Source organism: Pterocles gutturalis, unplaced genomic scaffold (assembly GCF_000699245.1).
Source record: "Pterocles gutturalis isolate BGI_N339 unplaced genomic scaffold, ASM69924v1 scaffold2982, whole genome shotgun sequence".
NCBI classification, from domain to species: Eukaryota; Metazoa; Chordata; class Aves; order Pterocliformes; family Pteroclidae; genus Pterocles; species Pterocles gutturalis.
In genome coordinates this window covers 2,970-25,190 of record NW_010115023.1, presented here as the reverse complement: position 1 = coordinate 25,190, position 22,221 = coordinate 2,970, and the positions used below count along the sequence as shown (strand labels likewise).

Sequence of the window (22,221 nt, the reverse complement as noted above, 5' to 3'; positions counted from 1 at the left end):
GGAATGCTGTAGAACACATGCCCTATTTCTAAACAGAAGACTACAGCAGGCATGCACCTTAAGCACTCCTCTGTGCTCATAATCAGTACTTTTTTTTTTTTTCCACAGTTTGACTTTAATCCATATTTGCAGCAGTTACTCTTATCCTCTGGTTTGCTAAATTATAAGAAAGTTACAACAAAATTATGCCGTTTTTGCAGTCTAGTCTTTCCCAGGTTAGCTATATTAATCATAACTTATTATTGCCTCTCATTTTACTCTTGTAAAATAATGCAGAGCAATATTTGATGACAAGGAGGAGCTTTCTCTTTAGAGGTACCCTGTATTTCTCACCACAATCCAAACACATAAGCATAAAGATTACCAAACCTTTTTTTCCCTAAAAGCAGCTACATACATAGAAAATAAATTTGTTGTTGAAGGATGGAGACCAGGACTACAGGTGCTACAGTCTGCAGATACCCAAAATTTGTGATTCAGTTTCTCACTACAACAAGCGGACAGATTTTAAAACTTAAAAAAAAAATGTTTATATTAAAACTTGTTTTGTGCTTGTAGCTGTACAAAATCTAACATCTATTTCCAAGAATTTATGCTATAATTGCTAGAGTAACTATTTGCCTACTGGCAACAACCAATTTTGACCATTACCCTAAGCAGGCAAAATAACCCATTGCCATTAACTGTTATCAACCAGCTACACTCTCAAAGCCTTCTATGTGTCCTTGTCCATTCAAATTGACTTTTTGGTGATGAATTCTGGAGTATTGTTCCATTTAGCTGGCTAGCAAAGGACTAGATTTTTAATATTTTAAATCAAGCCACCTGATAAGACAGATTTTTTTCTTTAAAGCCAATTCTATCCTTAGGGGAGCATGGTCACACCATGCCCTTACCATTTCTGGGTAAGGAAAGTTAGGGTCAAATCCACAAACCTTTGAAAATTCCATTTTTCAAGACAGAGTTCTGTCCTTCAATTAGTCACCTAAGGAGCATCCCACTAATTGCAGTGCAGGTGGGTACACTGACATGGATAGAAACTTTTCATGGACTATTGATTCTTTACTGAAATTTATTAGTAAATACTTAAGTGCATTAAAGAACACTTAATTTTCTTTTTTTTTCTTTTTTGAAGTATACAAAGAAAAAGTTAGTGAAGACAATGCCTAAATAGCTAAATTACTTCAGCAATACAGACACATTCTGACTCCCTCAAAATAACAAAAAGTACTATTCAGATCTTTCTGAAGAAAGCCTACCAGGATTTAGGAAAACAGGTTCTGGGTCTCCTTTGTTTCCATAGTAGCAAATTACATCTCCTTTGGTGGTACTGAAAAATATAAATAAGAATTTCTCCTTGAAAAACCATCAGCTTCTATATTTAATTACACTCTAATTCCATGCAATCTTCAAACACAACAAGACGTTTCTCCCACTGTTACTACTACGATAACACAGCCCAGAAATTAATTGATGAGTTCTATTACTCTCCTCCTCCTCTCAAAATATTGTGTTAGCTGTACCATTGTCAAATAGCACCATTGTAATTTTTAAACACAACTGTAATAAAATTCAGTAAAACCCCAGAACTGCTGCATGGAAAGCAGCCAGGCTTAATGACAAAAATCTGTATGATTTTGAGTAACTAGAGATTCAGTTACCTGGGGGAAGGGGGCCCATTAAAACAAAAGGGCAATCCGTCACAGCAAGTAGTGTTTTCCCATAATTTCTTGTGAATCTCTACTGCGTTAAGAGGCTAACTACTGTGGGCCATTTTATCTGGTAGAAATACATTTTTAGGCCCACTTTTGGCAATGTCATAGGGCATAGTTGGGTCCTTTAAGTGACAGATATGCATTTTCAGGTTGTCTTCAGGTAATTGTGGTTAGCTGTTTGTAAACTCTCTCACTAAATGTAGGTACTGGCTTCAGCACTCGCTCTCTCTCATGCACAGCTTAGCAGGGGGAATCTCACATAATATTCAAGGACAGCTCCCAACATTGCAAATAACTCTCACTTGGCAGAGACGATCTCAGCATATCCAAATAGCACATTTTTAAGTAGTCTTGTGATACTGACAGCACAAATACCAAATCAACTGATAAGAAAAAAAAAATAATCAAGAAAGTCAACACATAAGCCTTGTGTGTCTTGTGGGGAGTGGATTGCCCTTAGATGCCTCACTCTCAACATCCTTCAATCCCATCAGCTGACATGAAATAGAGATTCCTCAGATTGCTACCAGGTGGTTGTTTTAGTTTTTTTGTTTGGATTTTTGCCTTTTTTTAACTTGCCAGGACACAGCCATGAGATCATATAATTCCTGTATCGCACTCTAGTGATTTACTTATTCACAGTAGAAGAAAGCATTGGTGCATTAAATACTCTTTTCAAATAGTTGAACCTGTATGCGCCGTAGAAGGTCTATGAAGAGAAAAGATCAGAGCAATTTTTATCACCTGAAGTCTCAAAAGACAGTTTTAGATGGAAAGGAAGACAAATGGCCCAAGCAAGCCCTTGAACACAGCTGTAAGACAAGGCCTGTCATAAATGAGACCACATGCTGAATAAGTAGGCACTACTGACTTCCTTTATCAGTGGCTTTTTATGTGAAAAAATATTATCATCTAGCATCTGTTCTGAGATTCTCATGACTGAGAAATTCAGTAACAAGATCCCCTGGAGTTTAACAAAAAAGATGGAGAATACATACAGACTGCAGGGTCACTAACTCAGGACATCTGTAGCTTATTGTTTCTACATTCCACATTCCCCCAGATGTATGTTTTCTACTACACTTACCTCCACTGCAACACTGCTGCTGCCTTCTGTCAAAAGGCTGAAGCCTTCCAAGAGACTTCCGAAACGGGGATACTTCCAAAATCTAGTTCAGTGTGCCACTCTTATCACTTGGCTCTGCCTATTCTCTTCCTACTGTTTACAGATACTCAGCACTGAACATAAAGGCAGAAGGCAAGATGAAAAATGTCGCTCTAAGCTTGATCACAGCAATAGACTCAAAACCCTGGCCTGGACTCAGATTCTCTTCCCTCCAAGCTTTATAAGCATAGACACCAATTTCACTGGAGAAGTAAGAAAGGCATAATTAAAGTGATGACAATAGGGCCCAGTAGATATGGGTTTGTTTAAATCCCTGCCATAGCTGACAGGAGAAAGAGAAGAAACTAAAACTACATAAAAATTATGCTCTTAGATACATCATTCTGTCAAAAAATGTAAGCAATAATAAATATTCTAGGAAATATTCTAGGCAGCATAAATCTCCGTAGTAATAGATGCTTCACAGCAATATGAAAGCCATGCAGAGCTTGCATTGCTTCTTAATGCTGATGAAACATAAGCAATATCCATCTACATCCTCATCCTGCTTCAACTTCAAGGCAGCTCCAAATCACATTCAACAAAAATATAAACAGAAAGGAAAAGGAAAAAATAATGAGGCAGTAAAGCTCCACAGGGTGTGATTATCACCAAGTGATCATTCCCCTGGGCACTGAGTTCTAACCTTCTAACAGGATGAATATTTTACAAACAAGGACATTGGATTGTTTTATGAATAAGATGTGCATGTATTTTTTATGCAAGGAGAACAGATGAAATAGGCAGCTTGAAATGCTGAACAGTAGTGTCAACTGAGTAGTATGGTTCACAGATTAATTTTCTTTTCTTCAATGTTCACGAACTAATCAGAAAACTTTCTTTCTGAACCTAAAAACAACCAACCACCAAACCACCAGCTATAAAGCCCAAACATTTTGGTACATATACTGCCTACCATCAAATAACGTGGTGAAAAGAATACTGCCAGATACTAATAGCATACCAAGTCTGCTTTAAAGCACTACTCTGATTTTGTTGTCAGTGTCTAAAGATTTCTTTGGTGTTGCCCTAATTTTTTGAGCCAGGGAGAAGCTGACACCTGGGGGAAGAGATAAAATAAAAAAGTTCTTCAGGAGCTTTTTTCCTTCTCTTGACATTGGACTGTCCATCTCACTGGACTTGCAAATGACTGAGGATCTTCACAGAAATATTTGAAAGGCAGTAGTATGGAACACATTAGAGAAGTACCTGGACACCTCATTTTCATGAGGAAGTCACAAGGACGAAGACAGTGTACTTTGCAGAAGGTGCTATCAGGACAGACAATGCACAAGAAGCAATGTAAGTGAGCCTACAGAGCAATCAGGACAACCTGCCCATCTCCATTCCTTCAACACCAGCAGTCTGACCCTATCTCACTTTTCACTGGAAAGGCTTCCAAGTCTAATCTCAGGAGAGCAATCAAATCCCCCCCATGTAGCCTTGTCTTGATAACCATACAGAACGAGACAGCCCATGTTTCTAAAACCTGGTCACACTGCTCAGGTGTTTTAATCTTGAGGCCCTCCACTATCAACAATTAACTCTTCTCCTAAACACCTTTTCTTCAGTTTTCTTTTTTTACCTCAATGATACTGCTACATAACTAACTAGCTGTAGATTTCCATATTAAAAAAAAACATGTATCAGTCTATATCTATTTATATATAATTTATAAACACTTCTAAACATACATTTTATATTATGTATGTGTCTATCTATTTACACACACACTCCAACTCTGTTGTTTTGGGGATCTGCAGTTTCAGCTGGAACTCAGTCCCATCCATCATCACATCAAGCATGAAACCAGACTGTACTCTCCAGATCAGAACCTAAAGAATACCAGTAGATAATCTCTATTTTCAATACATTACAGTAGATAATCTCTATTTTCAATACATCACCAAATTAGTCAATGCAGGTGATGGTATAGTTTACTACATTACTACCTTTCCCCTGGAGGGATTGAAAACTGCCTGCCACAGAGGAGAGCAGAGAAGCCTACATGAAAGGCCTTTTTCTGCAGCATGAACAATGAGATTTTACAACCAGTATGGTGGTTTCCAGCTCTCCTTCTCACATCGTTGCACCTGTATCATCTACCATAGTGTCATCATAATAATACAGAGAGAAGATAAAAATTTATTTTCCTGAAATGTGTACCTGAAAACTCAAATATTGTAAATCTCTCTCCAGATGTGCTGCCTACAGCCAGCAATATCACGTGCTCAGATATACACCTCCCCAACAGTGCTTCATTTAGGCTTCCAATTTGAGTTTCCTCTCCATTTCACACCACTCTAACAGAGCCAATTGCCATTTGTTACACAACAGAAGAACATGTGAAGAACAGTTTTCAGTCTTGACTTTGAACAGTAACATGGCTCAACAAAATAGCATCAACTACAATAACATTTTCTATTTACATAGAAAAGTAGCTTCCATTCATATACTACATTTTTCTCAGGAGTACTTCTAATTTCCTAAAATGACAAGTTTACAGATCTTATAGAAATTGCTCTACATCATTAGCTTGACAAGAATTTCATTTCATCAGAGTATCCAAGACTAAGGACATGTCAAAATGGAGAAGTTAATCAACACATACAGCTTTCAAAACAAGGAATTATGACTTGCATCACCACAGAAAGACTATTCAACTGAGCACACAATTCCCTATCAGCCTAGCATGAAGGAATAAACAAAAAGCCACATGAATTATTGCCCTAACAAATAATGTCAATTGAATCTACTTTAATATCATCATACTAGCAGCCATTATGAGTATTCTATTTACCTAAATTAGAACAAAGAAACTTACTGCTTGCTAGGTCACACCTTGAATATCACGTTCGCTTGAAAACACAGTAAGACTATTTCTTCTGTTATCTTTTCAGTTACAGATAGCCGCCTGATTTATGAAGGGCTGGCCAGGCAGCAACATGCAGCAGAGAGGACAAAAAGTCAAATCGTCTGACCATGGTAAAAATTAATTTAAGCAACAGAAAATTTTTGGGACGTCTCTGGTATAACAAATTTCATAAAGCAGAGAGTAAAAGCAACAGAAAAGCAGCAAACTGTAATTGCCTAACCTGCTTCTGGATTAAACTTCCAGAAACATAACTACACACTTGTTTCTAAGCAGGCACACCAAGCAGAAATACACTCCTGGTATCTTCACAGGTGGCATGTGTCTGCTTTTCTGTATTCTTCCTTTTAAACGTCAATCACCAATCTGAATTTCATATCACTTTCACATAATATCATAGCAAATTAAAAAATGAGAACTAATAGCCTGGCAGAATTTGAAATAAAGGCCTTTCTTAAAAAAATCAAACAAAACAACCCAAAAAACCAACATTAAAAAAACCAACAAAACACCAAGGCAAAACACTTGCAGGAAAGTGAGAGAATAAGAAAAAAAACTGATCGGTAAGTCTGAACCACCAGCTAAAAATGGTCTACTACAGAAAGCAAAAAATTTAAACACAAGGCTAGTTAGTGATAAGGTGCTAGAAATTATTTTCACTGAAAACACTAAACACTATGACCTGCTGCTTTAAGTGTATGTGGATGCGCAGTGGGAAAAGACAAGCCGATGGTGCAGATTAATGCTTCTGCAGAAAGCGAGTCAAAGCAATAGCGTACTCTTGGCAATTTATACCTGCTCATAGCCATGATGAATCTAACAGAACTGATATATAGCCTGGAGATAACTTCATCCTGGATTTCCATTCTTCTGACTTGGGCATAATGCACAGAAAAACCAGCACATACCCTTGTGCACACACACATGCACATGCAGTGGAAAGAACTGTGCCAGCCACACTGACTACAATCAAGTATCCAAGGTCCTTTTTTCAGCTACAGAAACCTGAAGAAGTTACCGTATTTGTTACATGCTGAGTTTTTTAATGTTTCACTAAAGATTAATGATACAGCCACTCTGACAGGAATAATAGCTTGAGAGCTTTCAGCTGTTTAATCCTAGCACAGCATGCCACCTCTCTGAGAAAAAGAATTCTGAGAAATTATGGAGCCAAGGTTCTGTTTTCTCCAAAACACAAGCCACGCAGCCTTCAGGGTAAAGATTGACTGAAAGAGTCACAAGAAGTTTTGCGGGAAGTAATTATTCAAATACAAGATAGCCCTCCAGCATTTGAAAGAAAAAAAAATAACAGAGGAAATTATGACTAGAGTAACATTAGCACCTTACATGCCAACTAGCAAAGAAGAGCTCTAGCTGTAGTTTGTGACAGGCTTCTGTATTTTTACACTTCCATGCTAAGAAGCATATTTACATCACTGCTATTGTCTCTGACATTTGAATTGTGAAGTTTTGTAGACTTACTTCAAGTCAGCTGCTAATAAATTAAATCCATTGTAAAGATGTCCTTCTACTGAAACTTTCTTCAAGTAAGAGTAGCTGTCCAGATCTGCAGTCAAGAAGTTTGTTACAAGAGCACCTAAGAAAGAGAAGTACATAGAGCAACTTGTATGCGTGAACTCACTGTTCTGACAGGCTTGGTGAAACAAATAGTAAGACACAAGATTCCCATTACCAACAGGGTATAACAGTGAAACAAACAAAACCCCACAAAAAACCCCCAAACCAAACAACCAATCAGCCTTTAAAAGTCTCATAGCATTGTACTATGTTCACATCAAGACTTTCACTCTGAAGAACTCTGTCAAAAAATCTCTGTAAAAATTTCTACAGAATTCTTATTTACTAACTATTCTGTACTGGATGTGCCTTTCCTCTCCTCCCACCTTGCCAAGCTTCCTTGTCTTGCTTCATTTCCCTGATATATGACCCTATAGTGAAATACAAATGACACAGTTCATTTGTTTCTCTGTGTAACATGTTTTGCCACTGTAATGTATTCCCAATGCAGTACCATATGACAGTTCCAAACAGACGTATTTTTAACTTAAAAAAATCCCACAGATGTGCTCTTTCAGAAGAGTTTTTTTTCCCTATTATTTCTGCTCCTCTGATTTATCACTGTGTAGGGGAGACGGGACTACAATAATCTTTTAGGCTAACCTCCAGCATAATCCAAGTTGCATTGTTTCCCTGACTTAGGTGTTTGAACAAGAACACACACATTTAAAGAAGTCCAGCGTGATCTAAATCTAGCTCAATGCTTGTCTAGTTCTTCTGAGTGTTAATTAGAATTACTGTCAAGAGAAGACTGTTGGTGCTGCCTTTCTTGTCTGAATGTAACTTCAGGCTCCAGGCACTACAACTTGTTTTACTTTTGCCTGCCTGACTAGAATATCATTACCCAAGTCAAGTTCCCCACACAGGTACTCAAACTCATCAGTTCACAAATTCTGTTTACAGCATATAACCATTTCACTTGTCCACAAAGTAGTGTTAAAATATTAATAATCATCACAGTTTTACTGGGACACATGGGCTTGTTTGTCCACTTTTTTTTTCCCATTTCTATTCCTTCATACCTCTTCCTTTTGCATTTTTATCAATCTTTGGCTGCATATAATTTGTCAGGGCTGCCATCTTGCCTTTCTTACTGATTCCCAGCCACGTCCCACCTTCTTTTCCTTCCTCCATATCCAGACCTAACAGAATAAGTAAAAGTTAAGCTTGAGATTTTTAAAAATTAAAGTAATAGCCTAAATCAAGATTTCTTAATGCAAATCCTGAGTATTGACCAGGCTGGATAAAATGCAGTACATACAAGACTATCTTTCTAGACAAGTGAGGTAAGCCCTCCACCCCCAGTTCTGCACTATCAAATTGTTTTCCAAGCCACTGCAATTATAGATGAGAGATAATGAGAAAATTAAATGTAAAAACAGAATTATAAGTTTTGCCTATATGCTAAAATAAATATAGACCTTTAAGTAGGCTCAGAATGCTTGTTAGCTCAAAAGGAAATCTCAGAAGATTAGTGTTATTTCTAAGTTTGAATTCACAAGTAACCAGAAAAATTTAGGGTAAGCTAGGTAACTGATAAAAATATTGGACTCTGGTAACTGTAATTTACACTGAGGAGGGGGATCCACAAAAGTGAAGCCTACAACCAAACCTCTTGAAGAAGAGTACAAGTTAAAAAAAAACCCCACTACCGATTTGTAATGAGCTCATGTTAACCAGTAAGCATCTAATGGAAAAAACAAAAACTAGTTCAACATAACATGTACACTGTTAGAAGCCTCTTAATTCTGAATCATAATGTCATAAGATAACTTTCAGTATAAGATTAAAAGAACACGTTTTGGATCCTTATTCAGAAACTCCTTTTTTCTTCAGTACCCAAAAACTTCGGTATTGAGTTTACACAATTCTTTTACTTACTTAAAAGTAAACTTAAAAGTTACTGTTCTCTACCTTCACTGAAAGGCACACAAAAGAAAACCACGCAGCTTTGTTGACCAGTGCCCCATGACTAACATATACCAATTCCTGTTCTCCAAAGTTGCTCTAAGTGTAAAATAGTTTTTAATTTTTTTAAGTCACATAAAGAATAAATTATTTTGGTTCAACTTGCTGCTTTCATTTGAGATAACATTATTAACTCAAAGGCATATATTCATGGGATCTCCACAGATACACCCCCCGGATGGAGAATATACCAGTTTCTTATTCCACACATGAACAAAGCTGATAAGGGTATAAAAGACAAAAACTCAGGGACCTTCAGTTTTCAGGATAGTTTTTTGTTTGTTTTAAACTCCTACATAGCAGGGGAATCAGTATCCAGAATGTCTAGCACGAAACAGAAATGTCAGCCAGAACTTCAGAAGCAAGGGACTTGCGGTGCAGTGGGAGTAATTCATCCTCACAGGCCTCCCTGCCAATGGCAATAATACACAGCATCAACAAAGAGTATTTGCAAAGTCAAAACCTTGCATTTAAACAATGCTTTGGTTTCCAGAGCTTCATTTCTGTTTCTGAGAAAAGGCAGAAGTATTGATTATACTTAAAAATGACTACAGATAGATTCCCTACAAAGGGGAACCAGACAGCTGAGTGACCGTACTATCAGTTTAGTAAAACGTAGACACAAAAGCTAGTAAACTGATGGATCAATAACTATAATTATTCTGCAGCCTATAAATTATCAAACAATAAGAAATGAGAAAGTTTGCACCTTCTTGAGGCTTGGTGTAGTGATTTCGAGTCACTACTATAGACAATGAGTCTGTGGAATAACTAATTCCACTTATTTTAAGAAGTATTTCAGTGTATCTGACAAAGCTAAAGTAATCGTTTGTGATGGACAAATTAATCTGATGTTTCCACTGCACTGCTCAGACCGAAATTAGTTAAAGAACATAGAACTGGGAAAAAACCCACAAGATACAGCACAACTCATCTTTCAAACTTACGACATGTTTTCCCCAGAAGTATAGGGAAGAAGCATGTATCTTATTAGTTATCCAACACCACCACCCCAACAACAACAAAAAAAATCAAGTCTGCAATTCCCTTATAAATTGGATGAAAACCACTCAAAACAACAAGACACACGTACCACTAAGGATCTCATTGCTGCTGTCCCAAAAATATGCTGATTTCGATGGTCTGTGGTAAAATTCATCTCTATTTGCTGCTAGAATAAGCCTGTAGAACACAAGAAGAAAGATTCTATCACTTACAAATAAGAACTTCACAATACAGGCAGGAACAGAATCCAATTATTGCCACAGGATTAGCTCATTTCAAGTATGAAACCATCCTTTATCCTCGCACCTCACCTTTAGCACTCAGTGTAAAGGTCAAACGACATCTGACAGCAGCCTTCTCTCTCACTGTCTTGAGACATTCAGCAAGTCTATCTTATGGGAAGGAGGCAGCTATTATTTTCAAAGAATGATACTTAACAACAAAAGACATTGAATTAAGATCGCAAAAGCAATCTTAAGATCCTCAACATGTGAAGTCACAGCTTAATTAAAGAAAATTTAAAGGTAACCCACAGATTTACAGGTAACTTATAAAAAAATCTGAAGCATGAGAGTATGTTTTTACTGGAGCATTACTTAGCATCATGCAGTCAGAGTATTTTTTAATCTAAGTTTGACAACTAAAGGTCTATTTATGTGGTTCAAAGATACAAGTCAGATGCTTTTGTCTCTAAGCACCTAGAACAGAGATGAATTTGAGAGTCTCAAAGGTCCAGCCCCACTGAAATTTGTTTGAAGAAACATCAGCATGTTCAGAGAGGCAGAGAAGAAAGGGAAAAGGCATGGGTTTTTTCAAGAGATATTTTGGTGGGGCTTTTTTGTTCTGTTTTCTGTTGTTTTGTGGGCGTTTTTTTGCATGTGTAGCTGCATGCATAATCTGAGTTCTCTTTTTGTTCTGTTTTCTGTTGTTTTGTGGGGGGTTTTTTTTGCATGTGTAGCTGCCTGCATAATCTGAGTTCTACCAGAACAGTAGGACAAAATAGTTGAATCGTTCATGACAGTCAGTCCTTGCAGCAAAGAAACTACAAGCAGCCCTGGAGGCTACACAATCAGTAGGCAGGAAGAAGTTATGAAAAATAATATGCAATTGAAAAGTGCTGCCAAATGAAATATTTTCTATTTATAAATAAACACACCACTCCACAAATAATATGCAATTGAAAAGTGCTGCCAAATTAAATATTTTCTATTTATAAATAAACACATCACTCCACAGGTGCTGTCCTGACAAAATGCATGCTGCAGCTCTTCATATGACACCTAAAATTTGATAATTTTAGAAAACAAATAGATATTAAAAAACACCAGACATTATCAGGAAACAGCAGTGACAGAAAATTCTGCTAGCTATGCCTGGTTCCCTCTGCTGGGTAATTTGATAATTATCATAAATAGCACCTGCAGACTTGAAAGACCAAGTTAACATATTTAAGAAGCAGCAGTGGACATATAAGATAGGACAGGTCTTCATCAAAAGTTCCAGGCTTGGCAGTAATGCAGATCAGTCAAATTCAATGATAATACCAGTTCAAGCCAGTCAGGCTGTGAATGTAAAGCAGGTAAGATTTAGAGAGTCAGTACAGCCAGACAGCTTCAGAGGAATTTAGAACAGTCTCAGATCCTGGCTTTTGAAAAGCAAAAAGTGTTTCTCTGTCCATTTCATCCAGGAGAAGTTATTAAAACAAAGAACCTTGTTTGGTGTACTCCCTTACAGAACATCCAAATACCTTACTTAATGTATGCTACAGTCATTTCATTTGCAGTGTTAGTACTGGAACACTAGAAAGAAAAGTATAGACTAATCTGACTGTGGACATCCCTCTTTTGAGAGTGAGAAAGATAACATTTTCTGTTATTCAAAAGCAATGGAAGGAAGCATCAGAAACTAAATTTAATAACTTACTGCAACATCAAAAAGATGCAGGGTATCTATAAATAATAGCTTGAGTTAAAAGTGTCGCTGGCTCTCTGTGCTGAGAATCAGCATTTGGACACTGCCATTTTCAACCCTGTAGATGAGCTTTCATTTGATGCTGCTCTTCCACCACTCTTTTTTCAATCATTATTTTGGAAATTCATTTTTTTAAAAAAGCGTTTTTCATTGGTAGAGTATCCTCACCTGAAGAGCTGCTAATGGATTTGGCTGATCCAAGTAAAGGGCAAAAGACAACTGTAACCCTAGGCAAGCCACGTGCTGGAGACTCAGGGCAACAGGTGACTGCAGCCACACTTGTGCACAACTCCAGCACACCCTGCTGTGGTCCAACAGCTAGAGCTTCTCAAGTCCTGCTCATTATTACCCATTACATGACTTACCTTTATTTCAATTATAAAATTGTGAGTGTTCTGCATACTCTCCAGTTATGTTGCTTAATATTTCATTTTAGTGAAATGCCACCTTTCAGAAACCTGTAGATTTTCTTAACCAGTTTCTTATAACTTCAGTACCTTCACTGTCAGTTCCTCCTACCAGACACATTAATTACACTTACACAGCGGAAGCCATGTTTGCTACTGCAAACTGAAGTTAGACTATACAATCTTCTTTCTAATTTTTAAGCCTCAACACACAAGAATCAACTCCAATGAAAACTCATTATTTAATCAGCACTCAAGTGTACTAACATTTTCTGCAGGTGTCTGGACTTTCCTGCAAATTCATCTCTTCATTAACACAATGTTTTAAAATATGGGGTGCCAGTTACACATTAGAAATACTACAGATAAAGAATTACTATCAGCTATAGAGAAAATAAAAAAGGGTAACTCTTCAATGGCATCCTTTCTGTAAGGAAGATGCTTAGCATTTTGCCCAACAAAGACAGCATCTGTTGGAAAACACAGTGTACATACATTTTTATCCTTCCAATGCAAAAAAAAAATCATAATATCGTTCCTTTCAGACTTGCCTTATTTCTCTTCTTCTAGCTCACTGTAGTCTTCAATCTATAGGCTTTCAGTTGGTTTACCAAATTTCTGTCATCTTGCTTGAATATCTTCCATTTACAGCATGCATCCTCCTTTTACAGATTTTTATTTAAATAAACATCTCTACTGTTAAAACACAGTTTGTCTGAAGTGCATTTCTCATTTCCTGAAGCTCCAATTATATTTTGCCTTCAATAACTCTTGACACAAAACTACGGTTTGTTTATAGTCTCTAAATACTAAAAATAAGCGAAGTCTTTCTGGCGATTGAATATTCCCCATCTCAAATTTAATGCACAGACTCCTAAATTTAGCACAAGGCTAGTATACAGGATTGCTATAACCAAAACATCTTCATTTTGTTCTTTTATGAAACATAATAATACTGAAAAGGAGCAATATTAAGTGACCCTCATCTTCTAATAAATTGCAAAAAGCCTATTCAGCTATTTTTATAGCCGAAATAATTCAACTATATTTAGATTTACACATTAAGATTTATTTTAATGTTGAGGCAGAGAGATGAAAACATAAGAAATCATTCCATTAAAGCAATTTCCTACAATGTAATTCAGTTCCATAAAAAGACTGTGATTACAGGTTTGAAGCCTGAAACACGTATTTATTTGCAAGACACACACAGTAAAGTTCAGAAAGATGTAAAGGCAGCATGTTACCTTTGACAATAATTGTGGACTACGGTAAAGCATTTGTTACAATGCATCAACTTTACTAGAAATAGGCCGGCAGAGAGAACACAGAGGAAAAAGGGTAGAACACCAAGTTGCAAGGGTACAGGAAGATAGAGATGAATTAGTGTATCACAAGAGTGAACTGTAAGCTTTTTTGCTTAATTAGGTGCTCATGAAAATTGGCCCATGCACTGCTCTAAAACCAAAGTCTACCTGTATGGAAAATTCTCTTAAGTGTTTTACTTTAAGAAAATTTATTGTCTAGAAGAAAATGGTCAATGAGATGCACTTTGTCTTTTCAACTTTTAATTCCTATTTTAGACATTTTCTTTTAGCTAGAGATGCAAAGTAGAGGATAGTAAGACAAGTAATTGTAGATGCCTGTTTTAATGTGTACAGATAAATTAGTATGTCTGCAGGTACAGGAATCCCCTTTTGGTTGGGAAAACTGTTCCAAGAACTCACTGTGAAATAAACAGAGCTACAGCAGTGTAACACACACAAGTTGCCAGGAAAAATTACACTTAGCAAGAGACTAGTATAGATGTCTAACTTGGTCTAATGGCTATGATACTGTTCAGAGAATTAGGGGGACTGGGTACCATTCCCAACTGATACTCAGACTTCTATCCTTCAGAAAGCTGAGGCAAAGGTGAAAAAAAAAAATCTTAGGAACAATTTAAGAAGAAAGAACTTCAACATCCTTCTGAATAAAGAAAAGCAAAAAGATTTAGTTATGTTGTGTTAAGAAAAAAAAGCAAACAAACCTAAAGTTATATACCTGATGTTAAAATCTGACACCAGAAACACTACGGCCTGACACTTACCACCAAAACAGATGGCTCAGAGTAATTTATCTCAGAGGTACAGAGCAAGATGTCACTTAAAAGGTACCAAGAAGTACCAAGAAAGTGACATACAATTAAATATTCCTGAATTTGGGCCAAAGCATCTCAAAAGTGTTTTCATATTTTGACACTGATAGCAAGTTGTCTTCTGCTATTAATCAATAAATTCAATCCCAATGCAATTTTTATAGCAAGCAAACTACTGTAAGTTTTAAATATTGATCATGGCAGAAAGTTCACTTTGGCAAGCAACTATAGTTTACATCCAAAGGATTTTCCCCAAGAGGCATCAAATTGATGAATCTGTCTTTTGCTAACTAACAACACAAAGAAAGTCAGAGCAAGTAAATGGCTATATTAATTCAGCACCAGTCACACCACAAGCAAAACCCCTTTTTAGGCAGATTCCAGATACAGAAAGGAATGCACTCTATGGACAATTGACATTTCAGTTCTCATTTCCTTTCTTTCTGTAGGATGGCATCTGCTTCTCAATACAAAAGGGTAGAAAAACAAGTCCACGAAAGGCACAATGATTTACTGAGCATACCGTCTCTGACAGTTTTTGGATGAATACCAATACCTGCAGCACACAAAGTAACATGGAACCTATACAGTATGTATAAATACGGAAAGCAACAGAACTCTACAATCTTCTTACTACCCTGAAGCACCATCTTTCTATTACATAGTGAATGCACTCAAAGATACTGATGTTGGATATGAACTTTTAAGGGCTGTAATGAGAGAGAAAGGAAGGCTAGAACACTTTCTATAAGTTCCTTATGCTCCAGTTCACACCACTACTTGTCTTACACTGATACAGGAGTATAATCAGTTCGAAAGCAGTGAGATTTTATTTCCAGCACTTTTGGAAATTTTAAGTACTTAATTTTAGTACAAACAGCAACTGAAGACCTTTAAGTATACTTTTTCCCAAAAGTAAACTGATAGGCATAAATATCTGTGACGATACCTTGACTTCATCTATCCATATTTTAAAAAGCAGGTGCACCTATTCACCAGCTAGTCAGTTCTGTCAGAAACATGGTAGAAGAGTACACAGTGGTAGCTGTGATGTAACATGGAACAGAGGAGTAAACTGTGCAGTGAACTAGAAGGTACTGTCTTTGGGAGGAAACAAGACAGTGGCAATTCAAAGTTAACCAGAAGCTACATAAGCAGTTCAATTTCAGTATCTTTTGGATTCATAGTACATTGCTCTTTTGGCTTACAAGACTGGACCAGCACATATTAACAGAGGAAGAAATTAATACACACAGTGGTTAATAACTGCAATACTTATGTTCTACTGTCTGACAATTACTTTCCAGGCTAAATTCAAATTGTTGATTTCAAACCGAACTGAAATCCTAACCATATCTACCCTACTGAAAGAAGGGTACAGATGCAACTGTGATGCCCCAACAACCATGATTCCCCTTAGTTTAAACGATAACGTAGAAGGCAGGAGTTTCAAACTCTGGATTAAAATATGTAAAGGATTTATCCTACACCACATGATGTATCACCAGCAAAACGTCCATGAATACAAAGCCCAAGTCTTCTGACACAGTCAAAAAACAAAGGGTTCTCAAAAGGTTCCAGTGAGTCCTCCAATGGGGAAGGTAATGAAGTTAAACATTACAAAAGCACAGTCGAACACATAATACTGACTTGAGTTTGTAATTCAAACATAGGCTACAAAAATAAACTGTAGAAAAAATTTTAGAAATAAGTCTGTTTTAACTAAAACCATCTTTACCTGTATGCATTTTTTGAAACTGGCCGGGGGTCAAATTTGAATAGAAGGATGCACATTGAAGAACTGATGTTTAAATCTTGCTTCTTCCACAAAAGCTCAGTGCAAGGTCATTCTGTAACAGCCTACAAAGCAAATAAAGATTATCTATTATACTGCAAACCATAAAAAGATAACCTTGCTTCTACACTGAACCTTGAAGATCGCAGTGTTCTCACTAATAGCTCACAATAAGGAGAAATAAATAAAACAGGACTTCCAAAAAAGATTTGTTTCAATGAATGGTTTACTACCAAAATTCTTATGGCAGTTGTTTCAAAGTTATGCTTGGCTAATTCAGGATTTTTAGGAAAGAAACAAGCATCAGGCAAATACTGACAGGATCTAGAATGCTGGCAATACAAGAAAGACTATGTAATTTTCTGCTCATTACCAATAAAATATGACTACTTTTTTTCCCCCGTCTTAAGTAAGGCAAAATGCTTCTATTAGAATAAAGAAGAAACTAAGACTCAACCTTCTGCAGAAGCTGGAAAAAGCCTGATCAAAGACCCTCCAAACCTGTAAATAAAGTCTACTTCACACCAAGTTATTATTAAAGTCCAGGAGAAAGTATTATTGCTTACCATCAGGAAAAGCATCAGATACAAACAAAAATATACTGGACCAGAGCACACATTTTGATGAACAGTTTCCAGCACTTGTGGTACGTTTAAAATTCTGGCCATGCTCAGATGGCATGACAAATGTGCTTTCTATTTCAAAACCACATAGCGTCTTTCAAATATTTTGTATTGCCCTAATGAAATTTTTTCTGCTAATAAAACTGCAGCCTGATCTTTACCTTTTGTGGCTGCTAGACCACAGAGTGCTACCAACCAACCACACATAAACCACATTTTACTGCTACTGAGAGCTTTTTCCATGCAAGAGTTTTCAAGGTAGGGGAGGGGGACAGGCAGAATCCAATATCACAACTCTATGACAATCTGAGTGACTCAGGGACTGAAACAACTTCTTTACAAAAAGTAGGATTTTTAACCATACTTCCAGATACGTGTCATCTCTCTTGGTCTTAAATTGGAATATAATTTATCTTAAGAGATATCAGGAAATGGATGATATTTACTACATTTCGTATTATCAGTAGAGCTACAAGTGCAGCATTTATCCAGATTTTTTTTTTTTTAATGAACAGCTTGCCAGTAGCTGCTGGCTCCTGTTAAGTCACAGTTCAGCACTAAAACTAGCCTGCTGTTGCTGTCACAGCACAACAAGTTCAGTCTTGTAATCTAATATTCTGCAAAGAGATTCTTCTGTTGGAGGAAATGAAATAACTCAAAAAGAAGTTCAACACTCCTGACACACTTGCTAAAGCACAAGAAAACTACTGCAAGGGACCATGTGTGTATATATATCTATATATCTGTCTCAAAGTATTTCAAATTCTGTTCTGTGACAAAAGGAATTTGATCCATATCCAGCTTTATTTAGAAAATCTAATCAGTCTCAAGATGGTGTTATCATCCTTCTGAGTCCTATTGCTGAATTTTCAATAGACTGCAATCCTACTGGACTTGTACAACTGAACTACCAGTTCTGGAAGACTTGGATCTTCTGTATACAGATCTTGTTAGCTTTTCAAAAAACTCAGCATCTTGTAACCCAGCTGCTTTATGTCACTAAGCATAAATAACCCTGACCTGTTCATGCCTTCCACTACAACTCTTAAAAAAAGAAACTGAAGCAAAACAAAATTACAGCCACAGCTCACATCACTAGAGCAACAGGCAGCTTATGAACTACAGCACAGTGCCATTTGCAGAGAATATAATTAAAACACAACACAACTCTAGGTACTTAGAAAATCTTCTATACTTATTTTTTTACTTTAAATTACTGATGCTGTCCAGATATCCAGGCAGCATCTACATGCCATACCTCACCTCAGTTTCTTTATTCAGGATACCATTTATTCTAGCAGAAGGGACTTAAATTGCAGAGCTTCCTATTCATGATTTTTCTTCTGGAACATTATGTCCCTCTGTATTCTGTACCAGCTGCCTTTCTTTTAACCTTGTCCAGAATCTTCTTGCCTTGCTTTATGTCCTGCTGTCACCTCTGAATACTCTTCTCTAGATACTTGCTTTGTCATTGGACATTATTTTTCTGTTTTGTAATTTTTCTGTCCCTAGAAGAACATGGAAGATAGATTTCTTCATTACTCAGATTCTTAGCATGCTTATTGTGTAGCCAGAACACAGTCATGAAGATTATTACTTCTATTAATTCTATAGCACCTTCCAAACAGGTCCCTACCATACACTCGGCAATCCAACCAACCTGGCAGATGAACTACACATAGGCTAACTGTAGGAACCTGCGGTATCATCAAGTCTGGCAGACTTTCCACATCAGAAGACTGGTCTCCCAAATAATCTTCTGAAGGATGCACAATCCTATGACATAAGCCTACAGCAAGGTTGGGGCATATAACAGTCACACATCTTTCCCAAATGATGCAAATCTCAGTGGTTATTGTTTATGGAACTTAGTGCACAGGCTACAGAGAAACCAAACAGGAGTTGGGTTTTTTTTTCCCCTTCAAAAAGCGAATTTTTTTTGCTGAAGTCATTAATGATGAGAGACTCCAATTACAACAGACACAACCTTTCAACCCCCACTCCCAACATTACAGATAGCACACTGCAATAAATGTCAAACTAAGAACAGAGGTTTCTTTTAGCTGATTGCTGCTGTTCTGTTCCTCAAGTTATCTTCTCACAGACAGCTCCACAAGTAAATGGAAATGGCACTCCGTCCTTGACAACAACTTGACTGAACATAAAATTTGAGCAGAAGGAATATCAATGAACAGCTGGACAGAAGACGTCCTCCCTCCTGTTTCAAGTTCTGCAGATGGGGAGTTCTGCAGACAACTGCTCTCCCTCCCCAGCCTCCAATATCTCAGCAGCAAGAGTTGTGGGCTGTGTTTACAAGCCACACTGTAAATAAGATGCAAATAAGATGCTGCACCAAAAAGGAAAAGCAATGAGTTTTCTGTTAACAGACATATTTAACATTAGCAGTTAGGAATGCTAAACCTGGCCATAGCATTATAAAGAGACACTCCTTCACCTTAGTCCCATTTTCGAACACGCAAACTCTAACATATATTATCAGATCTGCTACTGCTAGTTGCACTTCTATGAAAAAAAGCAAGTTTATCACATGCTACTGATTTTGATTATGCAGATTTCATCTTTGCAGTTCAAATATTTGTTTTATATTATCTTTTTATTTTCTTCCCAATCTGCAGCCTACAGAGGAAGTAAACTTTTTCTCTCTGAACCAGAAAGCCACCAGAGGCAAGCATTAGCCAGTGACTCATGTGACACGCTGATGATGCCAAAGGATCTGAATTAGTAATGGAAAAGTCTTCGCAAAAGAGGCAGCAGCACAAGACTGATCTTAACCGTGGCTCTGAGAATTCACATTGCAAAATCTTCCTTGGAATCCCACAAAAAAAAATGGACAGATTATATTTGTTAAAATAAAGGACAGGTAATCTCAAAGAGCTTTAGTTTGTCTTTAAAAAGTGTACTAAAAAGCTATGTAAAAAAAATCTAGATTGAGTGATTTCTTGCCTGTTTGTTGAGCAACTTGTTGTAAAAACAAGATACTGACTTACAATTCAGTTTAATAAGCAGTTCCATTGTAATTACAGCTTTTCACGTCCTTTGGAAAGTAAAGGGCTACGGCTTCTACTGTCAAGGATATTACTGGCTGCCCATCAGAAATGAACTTATGTCCGCAACACACATTAAATAAAATGCATTAAGAGAGTGGTTCACAGAGCAAGTAATACACCAGAATAATACTGTACACTATTGTTCACTGGTCCCTGCTTCACAAAGGCAGAAATTCTTTTGTTCTCTTCACCTTTTCCTCACTGTGAGCATCAAGATTGATCCTTATAAATACGAAGCCATGCCAGACTATTTCAGAAACAACAGACACAGCTCAGAAGAGATCCCCTCCAAATCTGCACTGGAGAGGTACATTTACAACATCAGCATGAATACAGTAAGCAATCCTTAAAACTTTATTTTTTTTGACAAAGTGTAAAGAAGTGCACTTGGTGAAAGCAGGGATATAAAATACAGTTTCAATGGGCAACTGTCACTGACTGCTCTTGCTGACCATGCAGCTATGGCTCCCAGTATTCATCAGATGCCCTGACAGATAATTACATGGATTACTCTATAAAAACCTGTTGACAATCACTCATAAGACTACTCTTTTAATAAACAGATTTAGAGCTCCCTTAGCTGATTTATTGAGTTCCCTTCAAACAATTAAATCAGTCCAGCTGTTTGTGCAAAGTTACTGGTCAACATAAACCTTACACAAAAACTGCCGGTCAGGAAACAGCAGCAGAATAAGCTTGTAACACACTCCACAATTATCTAGACAGACATGTTTTCCACACTTTGATGCCTTTCTAGAATCCCCATTCATTATTATTTGGTACTACTGCTTTGACAGAAGTATCTTTCTGTCACCCCACCAACTCTGCCTGATGTTATTACAGTTCATTAAGTTACATTTGTCCTTTCAGTAACTCCAAATACCAAAACAGTATTATTTATCTTGGGCTCCACCTGCCAGCTCCAAAACAAGCCTAAGTGTTTATAGGTCCTACATAAACCTTTCTGGTTATTCAGACAGAAGTGTTAAAGCCAGCTAAACCAGAGGTGCCCCTTAAAATAGCAGTAATACTGCATTGGCAAAGGAGGCAACTAATGTATTTTGGTACCTTCTTCGATAAAAGCTGACATTGCATTTGCAACACCTGTTGTGTTTTTACACCCAGGGCTGGATGTTAGCCTTACAATATGGTTTTATTGAAGAATTTCAAGTCAGATTTAAATTTCAATATTCTGAAATTTGAAACAATTACACATTAAGAGGAAAAAAACTGAAAAGAGGCTGTCATAGAGATGTAAGTACATAAATATTTAATAAAAAAATTCTCATACAGGTGTCATTCTTTCAAGTTCATATTCACATAAAAGAGGGTGCTGCTACTCTGGGGATGAGACGTATATTGTGCAGAGCTGCCATTACAAAGCAGATGTGCTCAACCCACAGCCTTCTCATCCTTCAGCTATAGGTTCCCACAGATCAAGGACACAAGAAGATTAAAAAGATGAGGTCAGCACCGGCTTCCACACTTGCAACTTGATCCTACAGCAAGTCCAAAGCTTGATCAAAGCTGACTTTCTAGTTCCACTGCAGCAGAAAATATGTCTTCAGAACTTTCCTTAGAGACACAGGAGGCAGTGTAGTTAAAAAAAAGAGTTCAAATAAAAAAAGGCTAGGTTGTGGCACAACACATGCCTTGCGGTTTTCTTTTCTGAAGACAATACAAGCCAGAATATGCACACCGCAACATGGCAAGGTCTGCAAAATGAGGGGAAAAAACCCCAACCTTACTGTAAGGTGGAGACAGTGAAGACAACACTCTTTGGATAATGAGCTTCTATAAAATCTCACTTGATTATTCCTAGTCAATAAGACAAGTTATCAAGGATGAAATGATAACAACAATTTTCTATTTCTGTAATACGTTTCTGGTTTGCTTACTTGCACCTAATACACACAA

At 37.1% G+C, this 22,221-nt stretch overlaps 1 protein-coding gene across 1 annotated transcript in view; it reads right to left on the bottom strand.

Annotated features, from left to right (window-relative positions):
- Positions 1-16,682, bottom strand: part of TANGO2 (transport and golgi organization 2 homolog (Drosophila)) — a 21,075-nt gene extending 4,393 nt beyond the window's left edge. Inside the window, exons 1-5 of the mRNA XM_010075002.1 lie at positions 16,557-16,682; positions 10,392-10,480; positions 8,353-8,472; positions 7,235-7,349; positions 1,260-1,330 (exon numbers count right to left, since the gene is read on the bottom strand). Coding sequence (XP_010073304.1) covers positions 1,260-1,330; positions 7,235-7,349; positions 8,353-8,472; positions 10,392-10,480; positions 16,557-16,612 — 451 coding nt within the window. The 5' untranslated portion in view covers positions 16,613-16,682. The remainder of the gene's footprint in view (positions 1-1,259; positions 1,331-7,234; positions 7,350-8,352; positions 8,473-10,391; positions 10,481-16,556) is intronic.
- Positions 16,683-22,221: the final 5,539 nt, after the last annotated feature.